The sequence below is a fragment of the Megalobrama amblycephala genome, linkage group LG7 (assembly GCF_018812025.1).
Source record: "Megalobrama amblycephala isolate DHTTF-2021 linkage group LG7, ASM1881202v1, whole genome shotgun sequence".
NCBI classification, from domain to species: Eukaryota; Metazoa; Chordata; class Actinopteri; order Cypriniformes; family Xenocyprididae; genus Megalobrama; species Megalobrama amblycephala.
Genome location: NC_063050.1, coordinates 50,505,137 through 50,517,472, shown reverse-complemented (window position 1 = coordinate 50,517,472; position 12,336 = coordinate 50,505,137). Strand labels below are relative to the sequence as shown.

Here is a 12,336-nt window from a genome sequence, read left to right as displayed (position 1 = left end):
TTTCATAAATGATTCAATGAATCAATCCTTTAGATACAAAAAGCTGAATTTCTCTCCTCTGCAGAATAGCGCTCAAGTCCATGCAGCAATAGACGGAGTGATTGATTGAAGCTTGCATAAACCTTGATAAACAACGCCTCTTGTCGCTTTAAGTTTCATGACCCATTTTGAGGCTGAAACGTTGCCGGCGGTGATTGATGGCTTCTGATGAAAAAAGAGAAGAAAAGCGATGGGATGTTTACAGAGAGAACATTGTCCTTCATTGTATCTCTCAAGGTCTGTTGGAAGACTTTTTCTGGAGGTATCGCAGGAGACGCTGGCTGTGAGCTTCCATGCATACAATGACCGATGAGGAGGACGACGCCAAAACAAACAAGTGCAATAGCTGTAACAAAACGTGGTTCCTTAGCAACACGTTCTTTAATAATCCTGCTGTCAGTGGCAAACAATATAATTAAAAAAGAGGGAGTGTTTCAGCTGGGACAGAGCAAGAGAGGTCATAATATCACTCGGAAATATTGAGTTTACATTCAGAATGCAGGTGTTACTTAAAGAGACAGTTCACCAAAAAATTTAATTCTGGTCACCATTTACTCACCTTTATGTCATTCCAAACCTGTATGACTTTCTTTTGGAATAGAGCAAACTATCCCTTTAATAACAATGACACATTTTGACTGTATTTATGTAGAATTCAGACATTTCTTTAAAGTCAGCAAAAATGGCTGCATTTATTTGATCAAAAATACAGTAATATTGTGAATTATCTAAAAATAATTTTAATTTTAGTATATTTTAAAATGCAATTTATTTCTGTGATGGCAAAGCTGTTTTCAGCATCATTACTCCAGTCTTTAGTGTCACATGACCCTTCAGAAATCATTCTAAAATGCTGATTTGCTGCTCAAACTTTTTTTCTGATCATCAATGTTGAAACCTTGATTTCATGATTGTTTGATAAATAGAACAGCATTTAATTGAAATAAAAATAAGTTTTTACTTTAATTTTTTTAATTTAATGCGTCCTTTCTGAATAAAAGTATTAATTTTCTTAATCTTAAAGACCCCAATATGGAAGCTTGTTTCTGCCACTAAATAAAAAAAATAAAAAAGGTAATTGCAACTTTTTATCTCACATTTCTGACTTTTTCTCAGAATTGGGAGATTTAAACAATTGCGAGTTATAGTCAGAATTGCATTATAAAGTCAGAATTGCGAGTTATAAAGTCATAATTGTGATCTATAGTCAGAATTGCGTTATATTGCGTCACAATTCTGTCTTTTTTTCCTCACATTTCTGATTTTATAACTCGCAATTCTGACTTTTTTGTCAGAATTGCAATATATAAACACAATTGCGAGTTATAAAGTCAGAACTGCATGATATAAACTCGCAATTTTGACTTTTTTTCTCCGCATTGTGAGTTTATATCTCACAATTCTGACTTTATAACATGCAATTGCGAGTTAAAAAGTAAGAATTGTGATATAAACTCGCAATTCTGAGAAAAAAATTTCAGTCTTATTTCTCCTCACAATTGGACATTATATCACGCAATTGTGAGAAAAAGTCAGAATTGTGAGAAAGTGTCACAATTACCTTTTTCATTTTTTATTTCATGGCGGAAAGCAGCTTCCATTCCCCAAACATTTAAACCATAGTGTAGCCTGTAAGTAAATAGGGTCCATTTTGACTCCATGTTGACTTGAAAAGACCAATTTTCCTGAAACTTTCCACATGAAGGTGAGACTATTTGCATTTCTTATGCATGTTATTGCCGGTTCATTCCCTGCCCTGCGCCGCCTTGTAAAAGTTTTACATTCTATCTTAAATGAAGGGAAAATCGCTGTCAAGCTGTGCGCGAGAGTGAAAAAAGAGCTCAGTTCTACTCGGCCTGTTAATCAAAGCCTTGAGTGCCAGCGCTGTGTCTCGCGTCTGCGCTAGATTCGGGACTCATACATAAAGATGCTCCACTTCACTCCTTTTCCCTCGCTCCGCAGCTCTGGGTGCTGACACTTACTCCAGAGGCCTTCGACAAATGAGTGCACCATCTCCCGTCTCCTCTTTCATCAGATGCTAACCTTTTCATCACCCTTCAATGTGGCAGCCATCATGGGCAATCATCTGGCCCCAGTCAGATTAATGATCTCAGCGCCTAGAGTGGGTTGCCTACTCACTGCTGTAGTGCAGGAGTCTAATTGGATTGCTAGGGGTCAGCTTGAGTATTGTTACAGGGTGACCCTGACAGTTGCACTTGAGCTCGGCAGTGGGAGGACCGTTGTCATTGTTAAGAGTTAAGAGTCACATGCGACAACATAAACAAGTGCATACGAGTTTGTGACGCAAACGAAGGGGGAAAGTATTGGATGCTCTGACACAAATGTCACTGGTGATGGTGGAGCCGTGGCCTACAGGTTACCGGACAACGCTTGAGTCGTGATGCAATGAGAGTCTGAGTCCAGCCCAATTCAACTGCCCCATCAAACAATCACCATAGAACGCATAAAAGGGGGCACATAGACATGAAGACTGGAGTAATGGCTGCTGAAAATTCAGCTTTGCATCACAGGAAAAAATTACATTTTATCAAATCTGTTCAAACAGGAAAATAAAGTTAACAGTTTTTACTGTATTTTGGACCAAATAAATCCAAACATTTGAATGGTAGTGTATATATGTTGGTTATAGGTTCATAATAAAGATTATTCAACAAAATTTAATCAATTAAATTTTGTTTTTCTATTAGGAATTAAATAATTAAAAGATTAAAAGGGATTTAAGGGAATAACGAAAAAGAAATAATGGTTTCAGTTCCAGATCTATTATAGTTATGTAATCAATTTAAACTTTTTGCAATATTATATATATATATATATATATATATATATATATATATATATATATATATATATATATATATATATATATATATATATATATATATATATATATATATACACACACACACACACACACACACACACACACACACACACACACACACACACACACACATTTCTTTTATAAGATTTATTTTTGGCGATTTTTGCCTTTATTATGATAGGATGCTGCCCACGAGGCTATCGCCACTAAACAATTTTTTTTTTTTTTTTTTTAATATATTCACTCTTATTTTTATGTCTAATATGTCAAAAATGCAAAATGTTTCTTGTCTCGTCACATTCAGTTATGAATTACATATATTATTCATAATTAATCATATATTAATCAAATAATGTTTTCAAATATTAATCAAACAGCATGTTTTCAATTCAAAACGGCGAAATTTGAGTACAATGTTGAGCCGGTCGCTGAATATTTCAATCAATTGTCAAATATTAAACGTTTAGCTACTTGCCATGTACTCATTCTAAAACAAAAGCGCCGCATTGGAATTCGCACTTGTAATCTGTGAACAGTAAGCCCCGCCTTCTTTGATTTGATTGGCCAGCTCACTCATTCTGACAGTGATGAGCGCTGTTAGACCGCTGAGGTAGACCAGCCTAAACATGTAACTTTTAAAACTTTTTTTTTTGTCATCCTAACAACAAACAGAGCGGTGCATAATGGAGTACAACAGAGCAGCATCAATAATATCAAATATTGGGGGGGACAATTTGGCCATTTCTAATTACTGGGGGGACTTGACCCCCTCGATGTCTATGGTGGTTACGGCTCTGGTTTATATACACAGGATTAATTGTTTCAAAACATTTGCATATAATCAAATTCTTAAATTGTTTAATTTCTGAAAAGATTAAAGATTAAAAACAGCATGCATATACTTCGATGGAATCCAGTGCATTCCTGTAGGTTTTTTGTGGGTCATGCATTCCAGGGTTAAAAACAAAATTGACGTCAGAAGCTTGCAAAACCACCTACCGAGTACTATTTATGACAATTGCTACATAATCAGTGAATTATTAGAAGCTGAAGAGCTTGTCATGCAAGAGCCGAATGCAACCACACTCTTAAGTAATCTTGAGAAAGCGCCATATGTCTGCTTTGCGGGAGCCAAGACTACTGATGAAACAGGCTCTGTTTTTTACACCTGAAATCCACCCGCAGAAGTGAACCTGTCAGAAGGTACAGCGAGAGTCTCGGCAGAGGCACTAATGATATCGCTGCATATTTAAAGACGCTTCACCTCTTATAAGGCCAGCTTCTCACTCGATTCGACTGTCTTAGAGCAGTAGCCATGCACTCTGCATGACAACTATATTGCAATAACTCCCAGAATTGACTCATGAGATGGAGAGCGCTATCGCTTTGTCATTTTCAATTACTGATGCTTGTCAGTAGCAATGGGATCAGTGCACTGATGTTATCTCAAGCAACCAGATCATTTCAGCTCCATTACACGGCGTGTTATCCAAAAATCTGTCGCTGGTTTCGATGATAAATGAGTACTGTGATGTAGTTAATATGAGCCAGCACATCTGATAATGTAGAGGACTCAATCTCAGGGCCGTGCAATCAAGCGCAAAGTGTGAATGGAATCACTAAAAGGTGCGAATGGACTCATTTACTGATGCATATTGGTTTGGAATAAGCGGTTACGACGGCTAATGGCGTCTCAATAACATTAGGTGGTTGTGCGTGCACTCTAAAAAGTCCCTTTTGTGTAACGTTTTAGTATTGAAAACGAGTCAGCCAGAGGACAGCCCGTCTCATTTTCTTCTTGAGGCGAGCAATACACATAAATTATTCTTAAGAAGAAAAACTGTGTATTTTACTAAATGATCCATATGGTCTGTCTCCCAGCATGAAGACGTGGCCCACGGAGCCGCGTGATCCGGAAACCTCTTTAAGATTTCACGGTGATGTGGCTGGGTTTGGCTCTCTCCGGCGGGCCGACTTGCTCGCTGTAAGAAGGCAGCTGTGGCGCTGAGAGAATTACATAACACACATTTCAGCAGTCATTGCCTACAGTAATGGGAATCCGCTCGGATCCATGGGCCTAAACAAGGGGGCGGATATGCGAGAGCTCGCGGCCAATGCCTGGACTGGCCCGAGCGTTGGTTGAAGATGGTTTTTATGGCATGCAAAACTAAGTTTCAAAACATCCAAGAAAGGGAAAGTACACTCTAAAAAAATGTTGGGTTGCTTTTTTTCCCTACCTAAATGCTATGTTGAGCCTGTTGGGTCATTTTTTTGGGTTATTTTTTCCATGGTTGGGTAGTTGTGTAACCTAGCCATTGGGTTAGAGGCTGGTCAATGTAACTTACAGTTGAAACAATACATCACTGGCTCAACACACCACTGGACTTACAAAAGGAATATATGAGAAAAATAGAAGAAAACTAATTGAAGCGGAGAGGAGAAAGAACTGGCTGCAATGAGTTTTGGACATAGTGCAAAAAATGCTGGGTTAAAAACAACCCAAGTTCGGTTGAAAATGGACAAACCCAGCAATTGGGTTGTTTTAACCCAAAGAATGGGTTGTTTTAACTCAGCGGTTGGGTTAAATGTTTGCCAGCTGGGTAAAAAACAACCCAACGCTGGGATTGACCAAGCACTTTCTTGGCAAGTAACCCAAATTGGGTTGTTTTTAACCCAGTGTAGGTTTTGTCTTTTTGTTATCTTTTTCTTTCCGGCTTCTGAGCTGCCGGGGGTTTCGGAGTGGCAGAGACTGCAGCACAGAATATGCATGCTTGGCACTTTTGCTCAATGCCTCCTGTCAATCCTCATAAGCATGCAACTACAGGAGCCGTTCTGCAGCTCGGGACATGGGGCTGTGACATAGGATATATTTCAAAGGCGGAACGAGAAATGTGGCATGTTTTTTTTTTTTTTTGGTTGTTTATCTTTGTGGCTTTGCATTGAAGTTTGGCGAGATGGGAGGTATGGGTTAAAAAGTGTTGGTTTATTCTTAGACTTTTCCTTGGGGCATTTAGTCAAGAAAGCAACGTAATGACTTTAGAGGAGCGTTCCTGTAAGTAGTTGACACTGTGAAACACACAATGTGCTGCCTTAGCACAGTGCATTAGGCTCTTTGGAGAGTCATTACAGTATCAGTTACAGAGTTTGCCCTGGCCTGAGGCGGCAAGAGAAAAAACTTCTGGTGGATCCGAGCGCGCAAAGATTCAAAAGTGCATAAACATTTTCTTAACCACATCCTGATTGCAATCCTGACATGTAAATATAAAGAACGGATCAAACACCCTCGCTGTGATTACAGTATTAGCATGTAAATTAAAGATATTTCAAAGAGCTGTAAGTGTGGTTTTCCTTTTGTGCTTCTCAGTCAGATTTCTAATGCTTATGAGTAGTTCCTTGCTTGCCATATGACAAATCATGTAAGAACAGCTGGGAAGCACCATTAAATGACTGAAACCTCATGCTGTGGGAAAAGTGCTATTTTTGACATCTACATCCATTAAGATTTTTTCTTAATCTCATAATGCAAATGCTACTTAATAGAGCTGAGTAATTAGCCATAATTTTACTTTACTGTTTATAACATTACATGATTAGTAAAATACAAAGTCTGACAAAAAGGAGCAATTAATACTCGCTGATTTGAGCGAGTTGTTTTTAACTTTTTGTACTGATGTCAATTATAAGATTATTCATAACAAATGCACAATCTTTTGGTTTGCATTCATCAATTTCCAAATAGAAATAGAAAGCAATAAATTGAAATGTACCTTTTGATTGTAACGTATTTAATTCAATAGATCAACAGACTGTAAAAAAATTATTTTCATGATTTTAACATTTTTTATTTTGTCAAATCAACTTAGATAATTAATTTGGCTCAGATAACATAATATTTTGAGTTTCTGTTGATTAAATCAATCGCCTTCATTGTATTAACTCAATTTTTACAAAAAGGCAACCAGGTAACTTACCTTTTTAAGTTAAACCAACAATTATTTTTTTACAGTGCAGTAAAATTGAGTTAAAACAAATAAATAAATAAAATAGAATAAGAAATAATTGCATCAGTAATTGCAATGGGATTTTTCAGTGACACTTTCTGCCAGTTACGTCGATTCGCCAGTTGGTGACATGACGACAAGTGACTGTATGAGTGAGTCAAGGAATCATTCATTCAACCAACTCGTTCGAAAATGTGGCTTCATTCAGGAGCGAAACAAGTCTTGATAAGCGAGTCATTAAATCATTTTCCCGATTTGTTCAAAAGCTCTGATTCATTCAGGAGCGAAACGAGTGATTGTCTTTATGAGTGAGTCACTAAACAGATTTGTTCAAAAACAGTGAATCATGCACTAATGCCGCTACTGTGTGTTGCAACGTTTCTGCAATGTCTTTTCATTGGTGGAGCAAAAAAGAATATGAATTTACTGGCAATACGGTGTCTAAAATGACTCGTTATTAAATTCTAATTTATTGAATTGCTGTATAAAAGCAATATCACGCTTGCAATCATGCTGTTTTTTGGGAACAGCAGCACTCATGTGATACTAAAACGACTGACATTGTGAAATAAGATTCTGTTCATATCCACCTCTACTTATTAATGTGGTTAAATAGTGGGAAACGTCTCATGAAGGCATTCTTTTCCTTGCCCCCCTACCACAACATGTTATTGCAGCTGCAAGCAAGATTTCAAAACCAAGTCTAAAAATATCAGACAGTTGAAATGAAAGCAATGAGAACAAAAGACATTTCAAGTTCCCCAAGTCCCAAAATAGACGCAATGAGACAAAAGCACTCCAGAACAGTCTGATGTGCCACTGTATCCCACGAGTTCCAGAATGGTCATTCGGTTTCGATGGGGACAGACGCCGTTCCATTCTCTGTTCCAATTTTGCAGTTACCCTTCTCCACAGGAGTATGTGAGTCACACTGACAGTCTCTTCAAGGTGAGGTATTTTGGATATCCTCTGTCATGGCTATAGGGCATGCGATGGTTGATGGAAGGGCTTCAGGCAAGAAACTTTTGTTCTATATCGAATCTTGCGACTACACAATCCCCTCTCATCACTTTTCAATAGGTCCTCACCTGACATAGCTGGATACTTGAGCCGCATATTAAAAATTGAATTGGATTTTTCTTGTAATATCATATTTATGACCTGAAATGGCCTCTGAGGTCTTTGAGTGCAATGTGTCGGTATGCTGACTGACATTTTGCTTAGCTAAAGTCAGGGTGTTTTTACACACAGACAACGCACATCATCACCATCCACATTTAGTCAATTCGAAGCACAACCAGAAGAATAACCTAGGGTGAAAAGCTGCAACGTCTAGAGGATAAGAAGTCTTGTAGGCCTATCAAAGCTTGGAAGAAGGTCTCTACTGTTCTGGCCTATTTTTTTCCACTTACTAGGGATTACACGGTTTGTGAGCAATATTCGCTGCTCTGGAGGAAGTCTGGCCTTTAGGATCGCTTAGCACTATGGAGCACCAAGGGCACAGTAGCTCTATTGAGGTCAAATGTCAGTCTTTGAGGATTTCTTATTCATATTAACCATTTAAAGTCAATAGCAAAGCCAAACACCGGCTCCCTAGCTCCTACATGCACACTTACTAGTCCAACTACCAATGCAGTTGAGATATCTATGAACTTTTCTACTTCAACATCAAGATTTTATGTTAAATTGACATGCACTCTTAAAAATAAAGGTTCCAAAAGAAGGCTTTTGCAGTGATGCCACGCTCTAGAAAATGCTGGGTTAAAAACAACCCAAGTTGGGTTGAATATGGACAAACCCGGGTTGTTTTAACCCTGCAGTTGGGTTAAATGTTTGCCCGACCTGCTGGGTAGTTTTATTTAACTCAAATGATCCCCAAAATATGCTGGAAATTAATAAGTTCAAAAATGAATAATTAAACATGATTTTTAATTTCCAACCTATTTTAAGCCAGCCATAAAGTAATTTTTAAACAATAGTTGGGTTAAATAAAACTGCCCAGCACATTGGCCAAACATTTAACCCAATCGCTGAGTTTGTCCATTTTCAACCCAACTTGGGTTGTTTTTAACCCAGCATTTTTTTAGAGTGCATAGAAGAACAATTTTAGGTTCCCAAAAGATCAGTGAACAGTTAAGAACCATTTCTTCTTGGTGTGAAGAACATTTAAATAATCTAAAGAACCCTTTTCCACTATAAAGAACATTTTTGTGCAATGGGAAGGTTCCATGGATGTTAAAGGTTCTTCATGGAACTTTAGATGCCAATAAAGAACCCAATTATTTTTAAGAGAGCGAATGTAAAAGCGCATATTGTAGTTTCTGCAACTGGTTACCATTCTACAGTTTCTTCCCCATTAGATTCTATGCAGTTCACTTCAATTTAAAAGTACACTCTAAAAAAATGCTGGGTTAAAAACAACCCAAGTTGGATTGAAAATGGACAAACCAAGTGATTGGGTTGTTTTAACCCATCAGTTGGGTTAAAGGTTTGCCCAACGAGCTGGGTAGTTTTATTTAACCTGACTATTGTTTAAAAATTACTATATGGCTGGCTTACAATGAATCCAAAATTAAAAAATTGGAAATTAAAAGTCAGATACATAATTAGCAGAGGCAACAGTAATAATCAAAAGGTGAACATTTATTAATAAATATATTAATAAACATTAATTTCCAACATACTTTGGGTTCATTTTAAGCAAGCAATACAGTATTTTTTAAACAATAGTTGAGTTAAATAAAACTACCCAGCAGGTTGGGCAAACATTTCACCCAATCGCTGGGTTAAAACAACCCAATTTCTGGGTTTGTCCATTTTCAACCCAGCATTTTTTTTTTTTTTTAGAAAGTACAAATATTTAATTTCATATTGCTCATTTGCATGTGAATTGTCACTACATGAAATTGTATACACACCTGCATACAAGCAATGTTGTGATCCATTTTCAAAATGACCAACACTGCATGACCATCTATCACAACTCAAGGTTAGTTAGAGGAATAATAACCAAATAATCCAAGCAATAAACAATGGTTCCAAAGCACTGCATGCATCATATTGAGAAAAATGCAATCACAACCCATAGGTTTATAAAAAAATGGCCGAGCAATCTAAAAATCAATGCACGTTGTGAAGGCAATGCACCGGCTTCAATGGATGGACCATGCTTTGCCCCTTCAGCACTGCGGAGAGCTCAACTCTGCGCAAAGCATGCCTCCATCCATGCGCTCGCGACGCGCCACAGTCATTACTCACATGTGCACGGTGCAAACCAATTCTGTTCCCTAAATGGATTTCATAAATCTCAAATCGTTGTGAATGCACGCCGGTGCATAAACTAACGTCCATGTGGATGTCAGTGTGCTTTGTCCACGCGCCGCATGGCACCATCCTCGTGAATGGGAAAAAAGTGGCATTTGCATGAACATTAGAAGATTAAACATAAGATTCTACACAGTTCCGTAGATATGCGCGCTATATACGTCTGTCATGCACGTTTAACTGCTAGACACATTACGAGTCAATCACGCGCGTGCATTTATATATAATGCAGTAGAGACGAGAGTCTGTGCAGTGCCGAGGGGACTGAAAAAACACTGATAGGACAGATGTAGATCTATTATTCAAAGAGTCTCTGTTTGTATTATTCACATCTTAATTTCCCAGCCTGTTTGGCTTCATTGCACTTGGTCGCAATAAGTAAGCATGAAAACATCAAATTATTTCAACCACGTGGTAGGCTATTTTAAAATACATATGCAATACTAAAGGTACCGTACGCAGAGTTGCAATTATGCAAAATGCATTAATTATTGTTTGTCGCGTCTGTGTAAGTTGCGCGCACACGCAAGAGCGCACTGACACGCGAAAAAAGTTGGATAAATTGCAAAGACAGAGATAAAAGCAATTCACCTGCTGCCAGTTTTCCTCCAGCGACGGCATCGCGGAGAAGTAGCCAGTGTCATGCACAAGTTGAAGTTCTTGAAAAATACTGTAATTGGCCAGAACATCCATGTTTGTGCAGCTAAACGGTGCGTTTGAGAGACTTTGATTCTCTGCGCGAGGAATCCGCGTTCGCTTCAGCGCGAGCGACTGAAACATTCAGATCAGTCACGAAATCCGAAACGTTTCAGTTCACTATGGACTCTAAAATATGTTTAATAGTAAAGGATCCATCCATCCAGGTTTGTTTTCTTTCCTCACAATGTTTCTGGAAGGTGAGCTGCAGGAGCACAGTAGCTCACAGGTTACTGTGTCAGTCAGTGTGGGGAGCCACCGTAGCGTCTGCGGATGCCCGCGAATCAAGGGGGCGTGCTTATCTGTCAATCAACTTCGTGCGTAACCATATAAGGAAAAAAGGGACGAGAACTTTGGTGGCGATTCAGAAAGGCGGAGCTAAACGCGGACGGTGGGAGGAGTTCGATGCTGTTCTGGCCCTATGATTCGTTCTCCGAGTTGTCACTCACAACATACATGCCTTTGAAAGCCGAGCTATTTTTAGATCGCTATATAACATACGAATCAGCGTTTGAGCCTCATTCGAAGCAAGAGCTTCCAGAGAGCCACATCAAGCCTGTTCAACACACTGAAGTGGTGAAGAAAATACACATTTAAAAACACTCTAGACGATAAAAGAAAGATTATGCTAACATAAACACTGAGAGAATCCGCACAGTTGAAATGGTCATCACTGTTGCTGTGTGCGTAAAAGAGGTTGTTTTGATATCCGTGATATTTAATTTGATTTACTTGCTCAAATAGCCGTGAAATGAAGTGCACAAAAGTTCACATATCTGTATGATAAGAGATAAATACGTATAAAGAGTTCTCTCAGGTAGATAAACAGCTAAATATGAATGCATTTGCTTTCAAAATCCCTCAAGGTATACATTCATACCTATTCATATTTACATGTTGCTCCAAGGTACTTCAAGTCATTATGCTTTTTTTTTTGTAAGTGCTATCTATCTATCTATCTATCTATCTATCTATCTATCTATCTATCTATCTATCTATCTATCTATCTATCTATCTATCTATCTATCTATCTATCTATCTATCTATCTATCTCTATAATGCACTCTGTAACCCTGACTTTTGATTTGCTATGTGCGCCGCTTAACTCGCGTGTTATTTACATGGAAATCAGATGGCATATAAGCTTGAGTACCTCTTTGAACTATGAGTACTTCGCAGCCATCTCACAACATCCCTGACCTTGTGTCATGCATGTAATTAGATAAGTGGAACCTATAAACTGCGAGAGGCTCTGAAAGGAAAATCTTGACCAAATCTGTTCGCTCTTTCACTTCAGCTGGAAGGAAAAGAGGGGGGAAAATCGTGGAATAGGCTTTAGTTGTTATGGCTCATTTGATTTGAATTATTCATATTCTTCACCAGATGATGCTTCGGCTCTTGGTGAGCATGTGTTATTTCTTTCATCTGGTA

At 38.2% G+C, this 12,336-nt stretch overlaps 1 protein-coding gene across 1 annotated transcript in view; it reads right to left on the bottom strand.

Moving 5' to 3' along the window:
- The window catches only part of klf7a (Kruppel-like factor 7a), a 46,764-nt gene extending 35,593 nt beyond the window's left edge, over positions 1 to 11,171 (bottom strand). The window contains exon 1 of the mRNA XM_048197988.1: positions 10,801 to 11,171. Within this exon, the coding sequence (XP_048053945.1) occupies positions 10,801 to 10,989 (189 nt within the window). The 5' untranslated portion in view covers positions 10,990 to 11,171. The remainder of the gene's footprint in view (positions 1 to 10,800) is intronic.
- Between the last annotated feature and the right edge of the window lie 1,165 nt (positions 11,172 to 12,336).